The sequence below is a fragment of the Meleagris gallopavo genome, chromosome 4 (assembly GCF_905368555.1).
Source record: "Meleagris gallopavo chromosome 4, MGAL_WU_HG_1.1, whole genome shotgun sequence".
In the NCBI taxonomy this organism is placed as follows: domain Eukaryota; kingdom Metazoa; phylum Chordata; class Aves; order Galliformes; family Phasianidae; genus Meleagris; species Meleagris gallopavo.
Window position 1 is genome coordinate 39,530,370 of NC_139407.1, and position 22,787 is coordinate 39,553,156.

A 22,787-nucleotide genomic window follows, 5' to 3' on the forward strand; every position below is an offset into this window, starting at 1 on the left:
CAAGATCTGCTTGGTCATCAGAGGAATAGATATCTTTGGAGCAATACCGAATGTTCTTCATTTGGGGGGCATGGTATTTGCAGCTGTGCAGCACTGGCACAGGCTGCCCAGAAAAGTTGTGGATGCCCCATCTCTGGAGGCATTCAAGGCCAGGTTGGATGGGATCCTCGGCAGTTTGATCTAGTGGCTGGCAACCCTGCCTGCAGCAGGGAGATTGGAACTAGGTGATCTTTGAGGTCCCTTACAACCCAAGCCATTCTATAATTTTATATATCTAGTTGCCAAAGAACTTTGCATCCCTTGTGAAACATATACCAAGGACCTGTTTGTGGTTTTTATCTCTCTAAGCTCTGCCCTTCCTTCCTGAGGCCTGCAGATTGCACAGAGAGCCTGCTTCCTTCCAGCTGCTGTCAGTGGCTCTTTACTTAGGTTAAGGGATGGTTATTATGCAGTGAAACACAGCACTACTCCACTTCTCTGCAATACACTCAGATCCTGCTTGCAGAGGCAACAAACTACTTTCAATTTAAGATAAGAAGAGGCATTTTGCAGAAATCTTTTGTCTTCTAAAAATATATTTCTTTGGAGAAAAGAAGAAATCTTGGTTGCTTTTTTTTTTTTTTTTTAATTGAGCTTCTTACAGATGTGTCTTATAAGACATTTCACTTCCTTTTGGGATATTGGCTGTATACAGCTGAATACAGGTTGCAGAATGGACAGTTAATAACTTAATTAAGAGACATGAGATTTAAGACATATGAAGTACCTTTTCTTTCAGAGATTTATTTTTCCTGATTAGCCCTGTCATACTGTCTTGCTCCAAAACCATATTTTCAGTGGATACATATTGCATCTTCTCATTCATTCAGATGTTCATTGAAATGTTTTGAAATAATCCTTGAGGCTTATAAAATTTGGATGATGATTTACCCAGCTGTGCATACGTGCCTTAATGTGCAGCCTCAGAACATCAGTATCATGTTTACTGCTCTGTCACTGTTGTATAATTTTTACTACATAAAGCTCTTAAATGCTGTGCAAAGGTTAACGATCACTTATAACTGCAGTAATCATGCAGAATACTTGTGGGTTTTGTGGAAATATTTCTTTTAAATCTGCTATATTAAGCATTTTGCTCACCGATTTAATTTTGCCATCTGATTCATCTCCAGGTTTGTGTCAGCCTTACGTGAAAACTTGGTTGAATCCTTTTCCTCTAGAGAGTATCTGAGCTATCAGAGTATCAGTGCAGTGCTTTATTGATGCTGTATATCCTCTGCATTCCTGAGTGAGAACAAATGACTGCATTAATAGATACATATTTATAGCTAGTGGGATTAACCACAGATGCCTATTAATCTTGGTCACACCAGATTTAAGGTGATATGTGATACCTTTAAAAACAAACTTTGGAGTACATTTTGGCCCTAAAAGCTTCTCGATGAGTGATCGAATTCTAAACATTCAAAAGCCAGTTATAAATGACTCAGGGCTCCAGTCTTTGATTTACAATATGTGGGCACCACAGTCTGCCTGCAAGTACATATTGTTTATTTGGGGCCACCATAGCCAGTAATTTGTGCTAAACCACTAAATTGCATCACACCACTAATGGCATCACACCATTTCATCAGCCAATTACCAGCACTTTCCAGGACTGACTTGTTTTCCTTTGTATTCTTCATTAACTTTAGAAAATATTAAGGTCCTTTTTCTCTGAAGCATGAGGAACCTATCGCATTTTATCAGCCCCTTCTGTGGTTGAAAGAAATTTTTGAATTATAAGTTTTAACAATTGGGTTTTTAAGAGGAAAGGCTATTCTTATGTTCATTCTTTTCTTGTGATAAAAATGTTTTACCAAGAGCAACTTAATAGGAAAATACAGACAAGCACTTTTGAACTGTAAGACATTTGTAAATAGAGGTCTTTAAAGTCACCTATTAAATTTGCAACCTACATCTTCCTAACAAACTGTCAAAGAACAATCGCACAAGTAGATCAGTTTGTAGAAAACTTACAGGAGCTTACAGGAGCGTAGCTGCACAGTGCAATGCTTCATTATCTTTTATTTTAGAAGCAGTTTAATCTTATTTCTATTTGCTTATGTTTTATTTTACCGGTGAAATATATGTATTACAGATCTACAGAAAGTGTAAAAAAACAGGATACAAAGTGGCCTTTATAACTTCACCAGGCTAAATATTTACTCTCCTTGTTGAGGTTTGGCTAAAGCACTCTGTGTGAACCCTCAGTCTTTCAGTTTCCATTTCCTGGTTCTGTGTCAGGCATCAGAGGTTTTTCATGGAGCTAACATGCAAAGAGAACAGCACAGACGTCATGATAGCAAGTGCCAAGGAGAAGCTCAGATCAATAGCTGAAGGAAGGGAAAATGCTTTGCTGGAATACTCTGATCAATCTTGAATTTAACACCTGCAGCTTGAAAATCCAGCATACAATACAACTTTTTAGCTCGGAAAATGACTGGGAAATACAAATCTATGTATTTTAAAGTTTTTAAAGGACTTACGGTTTAGAAAAATGCTCAGGATCCAAACTTTCTTCTAGGATGGTGAGCATTTGTAGGCTAATACCCTCTGTATCAGTAATCACATGCAAAAGTACTATAGCAAAACAAAGAAAATATATTAATAGGTTAAAATTTAAGATCTCTGACTATGAGTACCAAAGCAGATCACGTTGATTGTTAATTTTCAACAACAACCTCAGTTTAAGATGTGAAGACATCTCTAAAAATGTAGCGCTGAGTAATTACAGAACATGTAGAAAGATCATTATGCCCTGCCATTCAGTCTCTGATAGCCTTTCCTTAAAGCCTCAGAGCATTTCCTAGATGAGTCACTGTTCTACCACCTCTTTGGCTGTTTTATTTTCTCACTCTGTATTTCTCAAATCCCAGACCAGAGTCTAGTGGAGCAGTGAGTATTGCTTTACTTGTCTCTTGACTGGATGTTGCGCTCAAGTGGATGGCCAAGATTACATCTGCCAGTCTTGCAATGTTTTGAGTCCTCCTCAACCATCCACTGGAACAGGTTGCCCCAGGAGGTTGTGAATGCCCCATCCCTGGCTGTATTCAAGGCCAGGCTGGATGTGGCTCTGGGCAGCCTGCTGTAGTGGTTGGCAACTGCCCACGGTAAGGGGGTTGAATGTAGATGATCTTTGAGGTTCTTTTCAACGCCGGCCATTCTATGATTCTATGATTCAGCTATTGCTATGATTATTTTACTAGTTCTTTCGTGTTGAAGTCTGTATATCAGGCCAGGCAGCTCAGTTTTGTGTATGGATGGTGCATACAACCTTATCGGTTGTACTCAGAACATCACATGAAAAAGCAGGTCACTAGGAATAAGAGAGGTCAAGCAGTGCTAACTCTGAAGCTAGATCAGGTGGCTCAAAATTTCTATTTACTTTTTTTTTTCTCTCAAGCCAATTTTGTTTTTCCAACATAGATTTGAATATAGATTTCAATGCATAATTTATTTTTCACTATTAAATGCACATATTTTAGCACAGTGATGAAGGAATAAATCAATAACCAATTTCTGCACTAAAAGATCTGCACTTAATGCATACTGAGTGCAGTACTCATCTGTTGCTGAAATCTCTCTTGCTTCAGAGTGAGATTTGTTTCCCCCATGAAGATATCTGTCACAGGACAGACATTTGTTTAACCTGCTGCCTACTGTGACATTTTTACTACCATACTCCCATTCCGTTGCCTCGAGCAGGCTGAGCAGTCTTATTATGTTCACATTTTTAGAACAGCCATGAACCAGGTCTTCACTTTCACTTTTGTTTTGCCTAAAAAGGAAATCAGAGCAGCAGTAGACTGAACAATCCTAAATGTTAGAAAAAATACATAAACCCAACCAACAACCCAAAGCAAAAACTCAGCAGTTTACTTTCAAGGGTAGTTTCAAGCTTACATGCAAGTAAACTTGTTAGAACCTAGCCATCTGTAATATGTTATTAGGTGTGTATCTGACAAAAAAAGAAAAAAAAAAAAAGGAGCGGATAAATAAAAAAGCTGTCAAATGACTCTTGAACATTCAAATGGCTCAAAGGCTCTTTGTGTGGTAATGTTGGCACAGCTCCAAAGTGACCAGATGGAATTTTGTTAACACTCAACAGGTCAAGGGCTGAGATTTTGTTTTCAGCTTACTATATTTGAAAAGCTTACACAAAATGTGTCGGGGAGCTTAATATTTTTTGCTACTATGCAAAATTACACATATACCTTCCCATAATACAAGTACATTGGCAGTTTCAGAGGTTGTCACTTCTGTAAGGTGGGTAAGAATAGAGATGTGAGAGGCATTTGTTATTTTTGAAACTGATGGCAATTAAAAGAAAGAAAATGAATACATATTCCTGTTAAGATTAGTCAATTTTAAGAGTTGTTTTTATTTACACTGTTAGTGATTTTGTTAGAAACAATTTAGAAACAGACTTTGTAATAAACAGGCAAAGCCTGTATTTTTGTAAGAGATAACAAAAAGCTTGGTTTCTGTTATCAGTTATCACTAGCAGTAGTGGTGTTATTTTCATTGAAAGACATTGGTGAAGATATAAAATCGCATGATTTCTGTGAGTCCCTTCTTCTGGTATCATCATGGCTTTACTGTCATAAGGAATATCTGAAAACTGAAAATTGGCATTGTTTCTAGGAAAGCTCTCAGGATGGCTTTTAAACTAGACAACAACAACAACAACAACAAAGGAAGAAACAAAATCTCTGGCACACCGTGGATGCACTGTTTGCCTTTTAAGTCCCTCATTTCCATATTGAAGGCTTTCAGGGAGCCCACGAAAGGGAGAAGCATGTTGTTTTACAGATTAGTATTTCATAACCGACTTCTTAGAGTAGCTGAGGCTTCAAAAAGAAGATAATGCAGCATCGAATCAGAGTTAGCAATATTAGTTTTGAGCCCAGGTATCATATTCAGGCAAAATTTTCACTGTGGATAGAATAAGATGAGCCTGGGGCCTTTGCATAAAATCTGTTCCTATATTTGTTCAATAACTCAAACTAATGCCATAAATGTAACTATGACAGACACTGTACTGATTGTATAATTTATATGTACTTACTTGCATAGCGTAGGCCAAAGGTCAGATCTGGAGCTTGTTGAAGTTAATAAGAGTTTTTCTTGGCTTCTTCAAATACTGGAACATTGTATCCTCAGGCTTGCACTGTCCAATTTTCATTTATTTATTTAATGCTCAGGTTCTGTTTATAAAATAAATGGAGGAGAAGATGATAGGCCAAGTATTTTTAAAAGGAGAACAAATAATTTATTAAAAAACTAACAGTAGATTAACTTCGCTGTATAGATGAGAGATGGATACTTACAATCTAAATCCTGCATTAAACTCATGTGAATATCTATTCACCTAACTTCAGTGTTATCTGTGTTATTTTGCTGTTTAACAATCCCTAGTGTGTACAGAAATTGGAAAAGTATGGAAAATTGGGAGCCCCATTAAATTATACAAATAAAAAAATCAGTGTTTGTTTTAATGCATCAGGGAAATAATTTGAAGGAAAATTGAAAAACATTTTCCAGGAAGTGTTTTCCTCTTGCTTAACATTTGCCATTTATACTCAGTTAACTTGAGTCAACATTAGGATCAAAGCTTTTAGAGTAGGTGCAAGCAGAGAAGGATAGTCATACCGTAATCTGTGGAGATAAACCACTTAAATATTGTCTTTATGAAAGTTTTTAAAAATGGAGAAGGGTAAGATCCTCTATCCAATAAGGTGACTCTGAAGAAATGAACTGTGGTACGCATGAATTTATGAAGTGAATATATTTATAAAAATTCATGTGAACATGTGGGAATTAAGCTGGCGTACACAGAGGAAAACTGCATATTTTTTTCTATAATTTTGGCTAATCTTGACACAGCACATCACTTAGGATAAAAGAGGCATCTTACCTGCTTTATTTCCAATTTAGAACACAACAGTTAATAAATCCACTGAAGGGATTCAGGTTTGCTTGTAGATGATGATGTGCATTTCTGTCTGGTGAAAAATTAAAAAGCCTTTGTTTAACAAAGGTCCTAGTTAGTATTTTATGTTCATGCCCTTCACATCTCCTGTGTTTTGGTTGTGTGGAAGATCAGGCACCCGGAATAATAAATGATATGAAAAGAAAATGTGCAATTATTGGTCAAATAAATGGTTTTTTAAGAAATTGGTAGCCATCTTGTATATCATTTTTTTTATTCTGTTCCTACTAGTAGAGTACCAGAAAATATCTTTTCATAAACTTACAACTGTATGTCTTCATTAATTGAAATAAGTATTTTTTCTAACATTAGCTGATACTCAAATGAAATTTTATTACCAATTCTCTGTATTGAACAATATATTTCTGTTTTATTTGTGAAAAGATCTATTTCATTTTCTTATTGGAAATGTTTTAATCACAACTTTTAAGGGCTTTTGTGTTTTCAAACACCATACACTTCAATAAAGTTGTAATACAGTTCCTCTAGGTCTTCAGTGTTTCATTATGAAGTATAAAGATACCTAAATCTGCATCACATTATCTTTGGGAAGGAACAAAAATCTTCCAGCATCCTTTCAAGTCTTCTGAAGAGTCTGTTGTGTTATCTTGCCTTTTGCAAGTCAGGACTTGCGTAAGAAGGAAAAGATCGTTGGCATACAGAAATCAATTACAGCAGCTACTGGTCAATGTAAATATGTTTGTAATAATATTGCATTAATTAAAAGGTTTGACCCTTTTAGTTCTACTTACATGCAAAGGTGTATGTTTCTTACATCTTTTGGGGCATGTTATTGAAGGAATTCAGAGGTTAAAAAAAAAAAAAGCAGCCTTTTTCATGTAGAATTGCTGCAAAATTCTGAATTGGCAAGAGATTGCAAGTGAACAAGTACTGGCTGGAGCTGTTTTGTTTAGGTTTCTATCCTGGTTTTGAATACAAACTAAGTAGTTGCTAGCTTATATAGGCTGACCTGATAATTATCAAAAATCATTAGGTAGCTTGCTGCACAGGTGGCAATGAGCCATACTGTATCAGTACTGTCAGGTAATAAAAATGAAGCTCTATGAGAGATTGAGGTGTCAGAAGAACAGACGCTGAAGGAAACGGATAAGTGAAAGAGTAACAAGTCTTTAAGACCAGATGGTATATATCCAAGATTCAGAAAGTGTTTAAGAATGAAGCAGCTGAACTGTTGTCAAAAATAGGCAATCTTATTAAAATTAGCCACTATGCTAGAAAAGTAGAGCAAACGTACTTAAGTTAAAAGCAGGTTACAGCACAAGCCCTGAAAGTAATGATCTATCAGTATTTCCTTAGTACTAGTAGAATTGGTTGGGAAAAAAAAACTTTAACCCATCTGTGCACATGGTAGAACAGAGAAAAGCAAGCAGGATTTCTGTTTTAAATTTAACAACAACAAACTACTCCTGGATTAGGAAGTCCAGATTCATGGATTTAGGTACTAATCTTGGCTTAGGGCCAGGGTCAGCCTCAGGATCTGTTCAGCATCAAAAATGCAGCTGATAACACAGGAATTACCTTTCTCACTGTGGTAAAAGTCATTCCCAGATTGTTAGGTGGAAACAGATGGCCAGCAAAATCCAAGCACAGCTGGGGAGATCTTTTCCTGGTGAACTGGAGCACTGAGGCACGATGTGACACTGCCATATAGCCTCTCTGTAGCCTGGTGCATGATACCATGAGTTGAGGCAGCTATTTTGACAGTGCACAGTAGTGTATGTCAGGAAAAACAATAGACAGGGCAGGGATGGGATGGCACAAGTGGCATGCTCCCAGTTTCTAGTAATCTGTGGACTGGGAACTTCCTAATCCAGAATTTCTATGCATATTTTAGTATTAATAGTCATGCATGGATTTTAGTTTCTTCATGAAAAAAATTCTCATTGAATAAATTAAATGAACCTGTTTACAGTTCCAGCCTCATAACAGTTCCACAGTTTAATTACATGTAGTGTGAAAATATACATTCTCCTTCAAGCTTATTGCTTAATGATTTCATTTTGGTATTCTAGTAGTTGTGTTAGGAGTAATAGTAAATAGCAGCTTTCCTTTTATCAAGTTAGTACTGTTTATGATTCCATATATCTCAATCATTTTTACTCACTCATCTCCTTTACAACATGGAAGAGCTCTGGCCAACTTAACCTCTTGAGGCACTCCTTACCTTTGCTCAGCCATTCCTGTGCCTTTTCTACTACCACAGGTTATTACTGACCCTGGGTGACTGGAGACCTGCAGATGTATCTAGCACACCTGCTACAGCACCTATGTCTATTTGTCTACTCTCTGAAACGTGCATCTCTGTGACTTGAGCACCTTCTCTGACATTGTGGACTGAACAACATCTGCAGAACAGCCTGCAGTTCTTGATCATCCTAGTGCAGTACAACAGGAATTCAGAGTGAATAGGATAACTTGCAACTATAATGTGTTAGTACCTGAAATCACAACAGTATACTGAATATCAGTCAAAAGATACAGGAAATGTTAATGATACATTTGTTTGTTTGTTTTTTTAAATCACTATACTGGAAAAAGGTCACAAAATAGAGAAAAATGAACTGTTCAGACCATTTATCCGTCTACATACTCTTCTGCAGCATTTATTTATTTATTTGTTTGTTTGTTTTTAGTGTTCATCTGAAAATGTATTTCTTTGGTGTACTTTGACTTTCTCTGTGGTTTGGATGAAGGTACTTTGGACTCAAAGCAAAATTAGCAAGTTGGTTCTTGGACACAGAAGCTGTGTTGCCAGGCACAACTACTGGCCACCTTGTAAAACTATCTGTAGCTTATCCAACATTCCTGAGGCCCTGACCCAAAACAAGGATGATGAACTACCAATTTTTAAATGAGATAAAGGAACAATACTTCTGTATGAAATAAATTAGTAGTTGAAAATAAGAGACGTAATAAAGCTCTCCTAAATAAGGGTACAGTGAAATGAAACAGAATATTAAAGTATTCATTTACGTGAATCAGGTTCTATTTCTATTCTGTAAAAATGCCTGTGTAAGAGATTGTAGTAATAACACCATGCACCCCAAAACAACAAAAGTTACTAAAGGATTGAGTCCATTTTGTTTTACTGAGTGTTTGTGTAATCATCAAGGAAAATCAAAATACAGTAGGAAGTGGAATGGCCAGTTGGGTTTGACAGCTTGCCAGACTCCCCTTCCCAACTTAACAATTAGTACCTTTAGGATATATGGTATTAAATTCTGTGGGGTTCAGGGCTTTCCATGTAAGAGAACTAATGATTCTGACAGCAATCTTGTAAGCCAGGTTTAAGTACAAGTGACTCCCTGTGCTTGGGATCATCAACAAAACAGTTGATACTGCTGTTAAACCTCTGACTTGATTCTTCACAAATTCACGTGATAACAGATTGCTGAGCAACTATACCATACGAATCACAGCTAGCCTTATTTTTACCTTTACTGTCTTGATCTTGTCCCCTTAAATCTTCCCAACCTAATGAGCTTTACGTGACTCTACATGTTGACAGAATCTACTTATTCACATTTCTCTGACGCTCAGCTGAAAAAAATGCCTTATATTGGTTTTGTCCTGTGGATTTTTTATCTCCGAGAATCTGATCAGTCTCTGCAGTAACAAGCCTGCTGGAAAACAGCTTCTACAGAGAGAGAGAAAGAGATGGAAAAGTAAGCAAGAGATGATCACAAGGAAACAAGAGGGTATTTGTACGTGAAAGAAAAGCATCTGCAGCTTCCTCCCTAAATGACAGGTTCAGTGCAACTGTGAAACTGCAGAAATCAGGAAGCCTTGTGTAATTATATGATAGGAACCTACTGGAGCACTGCTGCCTTTTCACTGAATATCCCTGACAGCGTCATTTCAACTGTAAGGTTTGTTCTTTCAGAACAATAAAAGGAGGAGGGAGTAGAAGGAACAAAACCTCTGAATCTGTTTATGTTATATTTGCATACGTCCAGTATTCCACGACATCAAAGAAAAATGCATTTCAAGGCGTTAACCTTGCTTAGGAGAGAGAAAGCCCTGGCTTTGGCAAGAAGAGACAAAGTGAGCAATAATGTTTCCTGAAGGGCACTTCTTCTCCCTGTCCTTGTGGCTTTCTGATGTTGTGGCCAGAGGTCTGGTGTTCCTGCAGTGTTCCTACTTGTGTTTTCTTTTTTTGCGCAGAATAAGAGATGTCTAAGGCTGCAATAGGTTTAGAATTGTAGGCTTGTTAGAAGTTCAAGTAGTATCATTATTTATTTTAAAAACACAGTTTATGCCTATGGTTTCTAATTTAATTTCCCGTGTCGTATTTTAAAAGTACTTAGAAAATCTAATCTCATCTAGCGAATGGCAATTTGGTTTATACCGCAACATTTTAGAAGTAATATGGCGTACTGTTGCCACAAGCACTGACTGATTTTTAAAAGTTAGGTGTGCACGTATGTCAGTGAGATATACATGTGCTCAGTATCATGACAAATTGAGTCATTTATCCAGAGATTGAAATATTTAGTTGATTACATTTGAAAATTACATCATGCTGCATACCACATGTAAGGGTAGAATATTAAAATAGTGGACATAAGTCAATACTGGAGAATTTTTTCTTTCTTGCTGGCTTGTTCAAGGACAGTGAGGACAGGTGGTAGGGAGCAGAATCATGTGCAGCTTCCCCAGAGGCTTTACAGAGTTGAATTTAGGAGGAATCACAGAATTGTAGGGGTTGGAAGGGGAATAGAGTTCCTGTCTGTAGAGTAGCTAAGAAAGCGCACAGTAGTGAACAAACGAACTGCCTGATAAACAATTTCATACCTAAACACTGGGAACTTTAAAAACGAAGCGTCATACTTTTATCTCTATGGGATATTGGGCTGCCAAATGGAAGTGGGATGAAAGCCCCAGCTCAGTCTGAGAAGCAGAGCGGCTCTAGGAGGAGAAGCGCAATTTCTCTCCCTCCATGCTACACCTCCTGATTCTGCAGTGGGCTGCCAGTGCCTCACGGGCAAATAACAGCAGCAACAGGGAAGCTCCAGCTGTGCCTCCTTTCCTTGGCACCATCCTGTATGTGGGCAAGTGAGGAGCAGGGAAAGTGCGACTTTCCCTGTGGTTCTGTAGGGCTGGAGTGAAGGCTTTCTGATTAGTCACTCAGGAATGGTAGGCGGCTAGACACTATTTAACATTATTTGTTTGGAGTAACAATTCCTGCCTACGGAGAGAGTTGGCATGGAAACTGCTTCAGCACTTGTGTTTTAAAGGGTAGCCCATTCAGCACAGGGGTAGTCATCGGTGTGCAAAGCGAGGAGACTTGGCTGACAGCTGCCAACACTGCTGCCTCACTCCCAAATACAGAGAATACTCAAAATGGCAGCAGCGCTACTGCCCTAACTTTTACGAGAATAAATGGATGGCTGTTGAGAGTTACATTACATGGTTTGAGATGATTTGTGGTGATTCTTTTTTAAGCAAGAAGGAAGGGCTATTTAATTATGTGAAATTTACAAAAGAAGTTTCTTATTTCTAGAAGATGCCTTATATTTTTATGGTGGATTAAATTTAAAGAGTTAGCACAGTTCATATAAACAGCACTTAGAACAATGTGGTGGAAAATGGCATAATCCTTAAAAGGCTGTAAGCTCAGCACTGAGGCTTTGTGAATGTGTAGCCAAGATGGAAACATACACAGCACACAGGAAATGGCACTGGCAAGTATTTTCCCATTGTTGATGGCAAAAATTCAAACTGTACTTATTTCCATCATATTTTTTTCTATGCAGAAGTATACAAGCAGAGATACTGCTGCTGGTTCTTTGAACCAACTCAGCTGAGAGAATATTGATGGCTAAATTGCTGCTCAGCAGCATTTCATAAAGTGCCTGCTGGCGTCCTGTTCTCAGATGCAGGAGGATAAATGCATGCGTAAATTTGAAAAGTTTAATTTCATGCTTACCCTTTGACTCCCAGCTTTTTATATCCTCAGAATACAGAACATTAATTCCTTCTTCACTGATAGAGAATTTTGTTTACTTTACAGTTACTGTTTACATTCAGTGCTGTTACCAAACGGCTAAGGACACTGATTTCTCTTTTCTTTGTGTTTACCAAGCAGATAATCTAAGTGATGCCCTGAAAAAGCTGAAGATAACAGCCACTGACAGCACAGCAGATAGCTTGGAGGGATGCTTGGACTGTCTGCTTCAAGCTCTGGCACAAAACAGTAAGTTCTATGGACCTTTCAATTTTTAATCATACCATGGTATCAGTGAATAAAAAGAGAGGTAATAAATTGTGGCTAAAACCTCGTGCAAGCAATGGGCTGCTAGATTGGTTGCTCAGGGTTTTTGTTGTTGTTGTTTGTTTCTTTTTAAACACCTATCTGTGACATTTGGGTGGCAATGAAGGCAGTGATAAGTAAATACCTGCTATTTGAAACAGTTGTAGTTCATCATTTTTCCAGTATTTTGAAGTAGCACAAGAAATTTCCCAACTGAGGATAGGACAAGGATTGGACAAATGGGCCTAACAGGACCAGGAGAGGGGATATAGGAGCTGCTTGCTAATTCTGGTGAAGAGAGTGTTGTTTCCTCTTGGTAGTTGGCTACTTCTCCTCATACCTGTGATCAACATTTCTTATTGCCAGTTGTTTCAGTTAGCAGAAATGGGCTGGGTATTTAAATGATAGATAAATGATAAATTAAGAATGAAACAAAATGTTTTTTTTGTTGCATGGCTTGGTTGTTTTTTTTTAGTTTGGTAGTTGTTATCCCCTAAAAGCTGTGAAATGTGTGTCCTTATTCCAGGTACTACTGATAAGCCTTGTTTCTTTTCCATGTTATTCTACAAATCACAGTCTTTTGGCTTTCTTGGAGTAAAATACTTCATGAGGTTTTTCACAGTAGAATATAAGTCCCATTCGTATCACATCAAAGATGTCATGTGGATAATAACAGTCTTTGCATTTAATAGTGGTGCTTTTTTCATTTTAATTATTTTGCAGGGAGATGTCAGCCAGAGATCAACCCACTTTTTTGAAAATGATGAATCACTTTTGTTGTGGGCTTATTTATTAGGCACATCCAATACTTCAATCCAATTTTCTGTTGGTTTTGGTATTTCCAATACTTCTAAATCTAATACTTAATCTGAAGCTTAATTAAAAGGAAATCGTATGAAAAAGTGATGATGTATTTAGCATAATTAACACAGATTATCATTTTGCCGATGAAAGTTGCATAGTTTTGTAACAGCACAAGGTTAGCAGATGCAAAATAATTTTCTCTAATGTACAGCAAACATACCAGCGCTTCCTTGCAGCCAGATGACTCTTCTGTCACGGTCTAAGGCTTTGCTCTTCCTTCCAGAATCTTTTCTCTTCTGGTCTTGTGGCTGCTAAATCAGATAAACAGATTAAGATTTTGACCCATTTCTTTTGGGTAGTTTTACATATACAGCTGTAATCCCTCTGGAGTTTAAACCAATCCAATCAATGGGTTCAAGGAGTACTTATGTAATTGTTCTTCTAAACATTGTAGTTACTATCAGGCCAACAGTATATTGTGAAAATCCATCTTCTTTGACCAAGCAGCCAATGAATGTTCTTTCTAATAGTTCTCATCCATTCAGTTAACTTCCTAACATAGATTCATTTATTTGGCACACTATATATCAGAGATATATAGATGGCATATATGGTAATATCATGAAGATATAACAGAAGCTGTACCTCTGTGTCTGCGTATCAGTACATCTCTATGTATCTATATTTCTCACACAAAGATGATTTCGGGCTAACGATCACAAATGTTTTACCATTGACAAAGTTTACTAACGTAGATATTAAGAGTAACACATAAAGCTAAGACAAAGCAAGCCAACATGACAGAATGGTTTAAGAGATGACTTCCATCCCTTTCAGTGAGCATAGTTTAAACAGACTGAAGTCAAATAACCATCTTGTCATTTTAAAATGAGGTTGTTTTTTTTTCTTGAAGCAAAGTTTTTGATGCTTTAAATCAATTTTATTTTTTAAATAACTTGATTTACCTGAAATGAGCTAGAACAGAAGAATGAGTGATCTACACAGCAAAAATGTACCATTATTAAGTTACTTCCAGACATGTCACATTCGGATACCTTCAGAATAAGCTATTGAGACAGAATTTAGAGGACTAATAAGTCAGATTCTCTGACCTTTCCTGACTGTATATACACATATCTATATATTTGCATATGTGTGTGTGTATATACATACACATACAAGCCTTTATATATATATATATATATATATATATATACACAAATATATATATTATGGTAAGTGAAGTTTGTGAGGACTTCTCCAAAGACTTCATACTGTACAGACTGTCCCCAGAGTTCATGGAATAATTCCTAACTGGTCTGTTCTTTTGAGGGCAGAATTAAATAATGTCTAGGGAGATAACATGGAATATGTTTTATATGGGAAAGTTCCATTACTTGTGTTTTCAGATAACATTAAAATAGAAATGTTTCCACCAGGAAGCCTTCAAAGAAACGTGGAAGGTGAGTAGTAATAATTAGAAGTCAGATTGTTTATACTGAATTATATATTAATTGTAACAGAAAAAAATTAAAGATTTCTGAAATAATGGTTCTACTTTCCTTTAGGATATTTCCATGTGTATGATTATATTAATTAAATTTACATTCTGATTATAGTTCAGTAGATCATCATGTTGGAGTAAGAATAGAAAAATAAACTATGTGAGAAATAGAGTGTATTTAAAGGAAATTTTTTAGGACTGTGTTTTAATTGAGAGTTCACCATGGTATCTTAAGTCGTGTAACTTAAGTTCAATTCACTTCATTCAGACTTGGAACATAAATACTATTTTAGGCGTAAAACATAGTGTAATACTATTACACTAATGGAACCCATTCCGATCTACCACCAGCCAAAAATCCAGTGTAAGATAGTGATTTTAACAAAGGAAATAAAAACGTTTAATTTCCACAAGTTCAGTGCAGACCTGCTGCATGTACGTAAGAATGTTCCACGGATTATTTCACTGCTTTTATTTGCTGCCTGCATGCATGCAGCATAGTCTTCTGGTTGCTGCAGGAACACAAGGAAATTTCATTTGTCAGCAGTACATCAACAGTTTTGGTTCTATTTGCTTTGCATGCAATCTTTGAACTTCTTACTGTTAAAAGGTTACAAATCACTTTCTTCCAATCCCATATTATGTATCATATAGAAGGAGATGGCAAAGCTGTGATGAACACTATAGCTTTTAATTTCTTTTCACGTAACCTTCTATTTTCCTTTTTTTTTTTTTCATAACTCTTGCCAACCCATCTTTTGATAATACCAGACAGGCTGTAGTGCCATTGAATGTGACACCCCTTTTCTCTAGCCTGATGAGCTATTGTGCCATTTGTCACACCAAAAAATTAAGGCCTGTGCATACACACGTACAACAGAACACAAGGGTAAGTCAAATAACGATTTGTGATAGCTGCCAATAAACAATTTGCAGGTCAAACTGAAATGTTTTTAGCTACTATTTTGTCGAGGGAGATGGCTGTATAGCCCTTCACATCTGACACCTGGGTCTAAAAATCCTGCACATATGGTTTCTTCAGGAGACATTGTTTGGAGAGATTATTATTCCTGTTTATGAGGACATTTATTTCTTCAGTGCTTCTGGCTGAGACCAGTCATATTTAAACAAGCTAGAGCCGCTAGACAAAACTAAGGGCTATAGGCTATAAGAAGGAACGACGGCAGAGGAGTAAGAGCTAAGTGCACATTGCAAATGCTTTACAATAATGAAAACATACCTTATTTTGTGGACTTCTTTCATCATTCTCAATGAAGACTGGCATAGCTAGGGACTTTGCAGCCATTATGTCCACTATATTTCTGAAAGGAAAACACAATCGTTCAATCTCTCTCCATTCACCAGCGTTCATCACCATCTCTAAACAGATAAACCTTCTGCGCTTCAGATCTCTAAGTGCAGGCTGTGGTGCTTGATGGTGCACTGAATGAAGTACTGCCTTCTACCAAATTAGAAGGTGAAATTCACTTACCGCGTCTTGCCTTTTAAAAACTATATATTAAACAAATGACTCCACTGTCTGCTCTGTACATTTTAGATTTATGGGCAAGGTTTGGTGTGTTATTGTCAAGAAAGAATTTAGCTGATCCAGAAGCAGGCTGTTTACTGTGATATGAAGTGCAGAATTATCATAGCAATGGGAAAAGACAAAGAAAAAAGAGAAATTACTTTGTGAGTGAATTTGATTCTGAGGCTCTGTACCTCTTGTTCAATTCAGCTTAAAAAAAAACATTAACTGTACATTGAAAATATGATTTCATTTTGTGCTTAGTATGATAGAATTCCCTCCATTATAAGTTGAGACCTCTATAAACAGGGATTGTTTTCCCCCTCATCCACAAAATAGCCTAGAATAATGGAAAGCTTATGTTGTAGCTGCTTTTTAATGTCTGTAAAGAAAAAAAAAGAAAAGAATTAAAATCTGCAGAAAAAAATGACAGGAGGAAATCAGGGGAAAAAGAACACTGGTGTGTGATTCTGAATGCATTTTTCTTACAGAAACGTGGTCATGTCATAGACTCATAGAATCATTACGATCAGAAAGAGCACTAAGATCCTCTAGTCCAACCACTAACCATCACCACCATGCACACTAAACCACATCCCTAAGTACCACACTTTCACATTTCTTAACTCCTCCAGGAACAGGTGACTTCACCACCTTCCTGGGCAGCCCATTCCAGTGCCCTTCCTCAGCTGACTGTGTGCACAGTGGAATGAGGAGCACATTCCTCCCCTGGGACATCAGCCTGCCCTCCAACTCCACTCAAACAGCATAGCATGTCTGCAGCCCAGGGCTGTCTGCTTGCGTATCTTGGATGTAGTTAGCAAAGCTGTATATTTGGTCTGATGTTTTTGCTAAATTTTCATCATATTAGCAACTTAGAAATCAAAGGGTATCTTGTGTTTTTGTTCTAATTACAATTACAGAAGGATGTTCTTCCCCTACATACAAATGGAAGTGAAAGTATTGCTGATGATGGAGGGGAGGCCTGTTTGCTTTCCTGTCCAACTGAAATTGTCAATGCAACTACTGTAGAAAAATGGCAGTATAAAGTACTGTCTCTAGTGGCATCATTAGGCATGTATTACTGAATGTTATTACTTTTTGAATAACAAATTTTACCTGATTATTACACGTTCAAGTTATTTTCTATTTTGGAACCAAAAGTCTTTGTTAAGAAAAAGGAGCCAATTATTTGGTTTCAGGAGTTTTATTTTAAAAGCACAATGTTATGTGTTGCATTATTATAATAACTCAAAGGATACAGTAACTTGAACTTAAATTGTTTTATGTAGGAAAAATTCTGTGAGACAATGGATATAATTTCATCCATGTATGATTTTATTGGCTCAGATACTTTCCAATCAATGACTGCCTAAGTTAACAGAAAAATATAGTCTCTGAACATATGCATTATGGCTAGGAATTTAGGATGTTGCTGTATAAAAACAGGGTGGGGGGTGGTGAAGAAGGCTAAAGCACTTTTGCACTGGATAAAAGTATTTTGAAAGGTTATAGACTTATAATCTTATATAATTCTCACTTGTAAGAAGTAGAAAATGCTTTATTTATGACTTCACATCTATAAAAAACATGACCATATACTGTTGCATTTAGGAAACAATAGGTTAATTGTAAAGAAAATACAAAAGAAAGCAATATCCTTCACTGCATATCACTATGTAGTGATTTATACTCACTAAGCACTATCTCATAAATACTACATCTATTAAAAAAAAATACAGTTATCCTGAGATCCTCAAATAGAAATCCACAAAAAAAGGACTGCATGAGAAAAAGAAAACAAGAAAGAAATATAGGTTTTCTTTTAAACCACAGACCTTCTGGGACAATTACTGCAGTAATAACAAAAAGAAAAAAGAAAAAAAAAAGTTCTTGCTAGTCCAGACATGCTGTGTTTCAGATACAAGAGGTTAGAGCAGACATACATAAACCAGATTTGACAGATGAGAAATCTGAAAATCTGCTGAGAACGTTATTTTTGGCTCTGATATACTCAGAGTAAGAGGCTGAAAATGCCCACTAATCCCAGCCTTCAACACCTAGCTCCAAAAAGTGTCTGGCATGTGACTGAAGCAGAAAGGCAAGCACACACATTTCCAAATATTTTTTACACTTAGTTTTTTTGGAATCCAAGCCTATGAGTTCACACATTTCTATGTAAAAATGCTAAAGCAGAATTACACCAATAGAGATATGCTTAAATGAGAAGGGAAGGCCCTCATTTTTGGAAGAAGTTACGGTACAATGAGAAAGGTTTAAAGTAACACACTTTTCCTTGTAGATGTGATTGGCTAAGATACGCAGTTTTCTATTTGAGGAACTATGCTAATCCCTGATAACTCAAGAAGCTATCAAATTACTCATGAAAATTTTAATTTCAACGTTTATTGTACGGCTTCTTTGGCATGTCACTTTTTCTCCCATAATGAGTATAATTACTTTGTACTATTTTTTTTTTCCTCAAAAACATATTTTAGCTACATACTGCCCTGTTTTGATTTGGATACATTCTCTATGTTGCATCAGAGAAAATATACTAGCAACTGCTAGTAGATCTCTTCCATCACTTCCTGCTGTTTCAGCTTTCTGGTGTCGAGATCATGAGCTCAGCCCTCCTACCTAAACCTTCTGTTCAGGTTTTCTCATGCAAGTCACCAGTAGGTTTTCTAAAACCCCGTGGTTCCTATGTGATGGCATCACAGAGGAGGATGTGTTAGCATCTGCTGAAGAAAATGTTGGATTTCAGCAGAGACTGCTGATTTCTCACATTCCTTCCACGGAGATGAGACTTGCTGTCCTATGTCCCAAATCTCCGGTAGGCATTTGCTTCCAAAGGCATCTACTTTCCCATTTTTTTATGTCTTGGTGGATTTCCAGTTCTCACAACCATATGTTAACACAGAGGTTATATCTGAGTTGGAAATTCTTCATTATGTTCTTTTTAACCGACTTTCATATGTTGTTGAGTTAGTTAGTACTTACACTCTTCCTATAATTGACATTTCTTTTTCTTATCTTCACTGGCCGTAGAAGACAAAACAATTCCTGTACTCAAGTAGCAAAATCACAGAGAATTCAGAGATTTTTTTTTTAATTGCTAAACTCATACTAGAAAGATACACTTTTCTTAAATATTTCAAATGTCACCACTAATGCCTTTGATTCAAGGAAAAAGTTACCTTTTTTTTTAATTTATTTACCTATATTTTCTATTTCCTTTTTGTACATTTTTAGCAGTTCAACATATGTGCTCTTATTTCATTCTTCACCAAGTCAGACAAGCACCTATAAGTTGAACTTTTAGCACATCAAAGTGTCATGTGGTTTTAGAAAACTTCTGTGCCTGTTTAGTTTTTAAGCAGGGGTCATTTCACATTTTGTTTCTATGAAAGTAAAAGCTTGGCTACTTTCCCACCCCAAACACAGAAAAGAATAATTTGTAGAATGTTCTATCCTAGCAGAGTTATTGTAAGAAATAAAAATTACATATAAATTTTATTCATTCCCATTGTGGAGGCATTTTAAGCCAACTAATTTCCCTTTCTGAAATATGGAGAAAAACCCGAGCATTTCACAGCTTGCTCAAGCAAACTTGGCCATAAACAACACTAAACTAATCTCTCCAGTTTTGCAGTCAAATTTTAGCAGAGTGAGAGTAAGATGAGATGTGTCACTTCATGTGGATTGTTATCAAGTAACAATGTGAACCTCTGCACAGCATTAGAGCCTAGAAGAAAACAATAACCACCAACAGTAGGCACTATTTTGACACTCACATGTAGGATTAACTTTTGGATACTGTTATTTCACATAAGAGCACTCACCCATTTAATACTCATTACTAACAAGTAAGCAGCAAGAACAGAAGCCAGCAGGCAACAATGGCAGGAGAACACAAAACGAGTGAGCACACAATGATACCAGTTAATTGTTGGCTTATTAATAAATAGCAGAATAAAGGCCAACATTAGAAGTATTTGCCCTGTAGCACTGAGCTGTCTGTAGCACCTTTAACAGCATATTTTCTGTGCATATTGGAGACATGAAGTGGTATTTGTTTGGCAGCTGCTAAGTCTTGACCCAGCGTCTTTGGATTCGGTGATGCAGAGATAATTAATTGAATCTGTCTTCTCAAACCAAGGGAGGGAGGGGGAATAGAAATGGAAAAATATGAACCTAAGTAGAAAAGTAGCAAGGAATAAAAGGAGTGCATGTTTTTAAAGGAAGGAAAGAAATGAAAGACAGGCAGGACAGATGTAAAGTTAAAAATTTTGAAATAAAGTCATCAAATTAAATGCAGGTACCTGTGCGGTGATGGATGCTGAATCTCTATAATTCCCACTGCCTTCTGCAGCAGCTGCTCACACTCAGAATTTCTACTGATTTCACTCAGTTACTGCTGCATGAATGTTGAGAACAGAGTGAAATTAGTACAAGAAATAGAAAGAAAGGTCATGACTTTGTCAGCATTTGCCAATGTTCTTACCTTTAAGGACAAATTTTTATGTACTGTTAGTTCCATTGAGCCTGAGTTATACTTGTAGAAAGTTATGGGCATAAGTTGCTCCAAAAGTAATGCCTCCATTTTATTCCCAAGAAAACTGCAACAGCTACAAAGAGTACAATAACACTATTTTATAGAGCATATTCTCAGCTACAAAATGCATATTTTTTTTTCCACGATAGTCACCACTGTTAGCCAATTCATGAGGATGAGGATGAACTGATCGAGACACTCTGTTTCATGGTATGAAAGTTGTGCATGGCTGTCCGGAACATAGCTTATCTTTCATGGCAGTAACCACCCACTGCCTCACTGTGCTCACATCCACTCTTTGGTCTCCATAAGTGTTCAGCAAGCATCAGTGAATGTCACTGGGTGCCATTTTTTCCACATGGAGGAATTCAGTGACACACCTTTGTTTCATATGCACTCCCATGTCAGATACCGTTGTGTCAGAGTGCCCCTCTGGTGCCACCTGTTACACGGCAACAGAGTGTAATGGAATTGGTTGGGAAGGTTCAGCCTCTGCTGCCATACCACCATCATCTTCTGCTATGAGACAATAATTTAGGAGGCATTACTTTCAGAGCAGCCCTTGTGGATGACAGAGTACTTAAAACATTTGGATATAAAGTTGCTCCTTTTTCAATTCCTTTGTTTTGCAGCACCATCAGTCTCAATTCTTATATGAGAGCAGGTGTCAAGAAAAGTATTCTTTCTTCAAAGTTTATTTCTCAGTACACTGTCTTTGCTGAACATCATAAACTTGGTCTTCGTGATGGGGAATATAATGCAATAAAAAGTAAAGCAAAAAGCATAACATAAGCATTCAGCATTTATAGTTGAATTATATTTTACATCTGTATTAGCAGAAAATAACATTTAGCATAATTAGGAGTATTTTGCATGACAAAAGATATTTTGATTGGTCTGTAAGCATAAAATCAATCGTATGTTTACAGAGATAAGTCTAGGTGGTAGTGGATTACGGAGGAAGAAATTTGACAGGAGCATTTTCATAGAGTGAGTTTTGATGAGAAAATGAAGATGGTAAATAAAACTCTGAGGAAGGCTTTATATTCTGCTAGAGAAGGCTTGGAAAAGATGAATACTGTCTCAGAACAGATGTGTTTCTGCTGGCTAAAATACTCCTTTGCTACACTACCTTACATCACATCACTTTGAAAGTAACATTACCCAGCAAAAACACCTTACTTGTTTTTCTAGCTTTTGGCAGAATAACTGCATCAGCAGTAGGGGTTTGTTAGCAGGGAAACTGTCGAACTGAAATGACCACATCTTAGAATTACATATTCAGACAAGCTAGAATTTCTAGTCTGCCTTGGATGCAGATGATCTCTTGTAGCAGAGCCAGAGGTTCAAATCTGATTGGGCCAGCTCAGCTAGTTAAGCTCACTGAAGTCCATTAAGTTTACCTGATAAGACTTATAGTCAGATGCTTTTCTGAAAACTGGGGATCCTGATGGATATTTTGTAAGGGAGTTTTGTCTCAAATTCTGTGCTATAAATTGTTCCTTTCTTTTTGCTACAGATGCTTGTTGCATCTTAGCTTATGAAACTGTATTTTCAAGGCAATGTATAACACAATGCAGAAATGTTTCATCACAAATGCTGTGTATTATACTTTATTACAGTATACATATTTAATTTTGACATAATAAATCAAACAAACTGCTTTTTATTGGACTGTCTCCCAGTAAACTGGCTTAGCTTAATGATACTGAATGGTAATCACTGCTGCTTAGTGGGGTTATATTTTACATAAATTCCTCTTAATAGTGATGTGTATTGTTAGTGCCACATAGTTAAATGATGTTTATCCAACTGTTAAATTCCAAGGGCTATTCATTGAATATACAATATGCCAAATAAAGATTAAGTGTTAAATATTTTTTCTTCTCAGAAGACTTCAGTGAACAGTAGTTTCAGGTAATAGAATGTAAAAATTTTTTTTCAGATTAGAATTTGAAGTACAGTGCAGAAGCAATGGAAAAGGCCTGGTTTTTTGTTTGTTTGTTTTTGTTTTTTTAAAATAAAGCATGTAATAGAGAGCATGTAATACACCATTTTAAGTCTGAAATTTCATTCTTAGCTTTG

The 22,787-nt window shown here is 36.7% G+C and overlaps 2 protein-coding genes across 5 annotated transcripts in view; one reads left to right on the forward strand and one right to left on the reverse strand.

Moving 5' to 3' along the window:
* Window positions 1-22,787, reverse strand: part of LOC116216570 (uncharacterized) — a 62,249-nt gene that overhangs the window by 17,840 nt on the left and 21,622 nt on the right. Inside the window, exons 7-12 of one of the 2 annotated variants that reach the window (XM_085222946.1) lie at window positions 20,470-20,564; window positions 15,857-15,938; window positions 13,333-13,423; window positions 5,960-6,047; window positions 2,529-5,249; window positions 1,141-1,284 (exon numbers count right to left, since the gene is read on the reverse strand). The gene's annotated coding sequence lies outside the window, so the exon portion shown is untranslated. Of the gene's footprint in view, window positions 1-1,140; window positions 1,285-2,528; window positions 5,250-5,959; window positions 6,048-13,332; window positions 13,424-15,856; window positions 15,967-20,469; window positions 20,565-22,787 lie in introns of those variants that run through there. The other variant, XM_085222948.1, reaches the window with a different exon arrangement.
* Window positions 1-22,787, forward strand: part of RAP1GDS1 (Rap1 GTPase-GDP dissociation stimulator 1) — an 86,254-nt gene that overhangs the window by 16,565 nt on the left and 46,902 nt on the right. For 2 of the 3 annotated variants that reach the window (XM_085222940.1, XM_085222942.1), the window contains exon 2: window positions 12,141-12,251. In XM_085222940.1, coding sequence (XP_085079066.1) covers window positions 12,141-12,251 — 111 coding nt within the window. The remainder of the gene's footprint in view (window positions 1-12,140; window positions 12,252-22,787) is intronic. The other variant, XM_085222941.1, reaches the window with a different exon arrangement.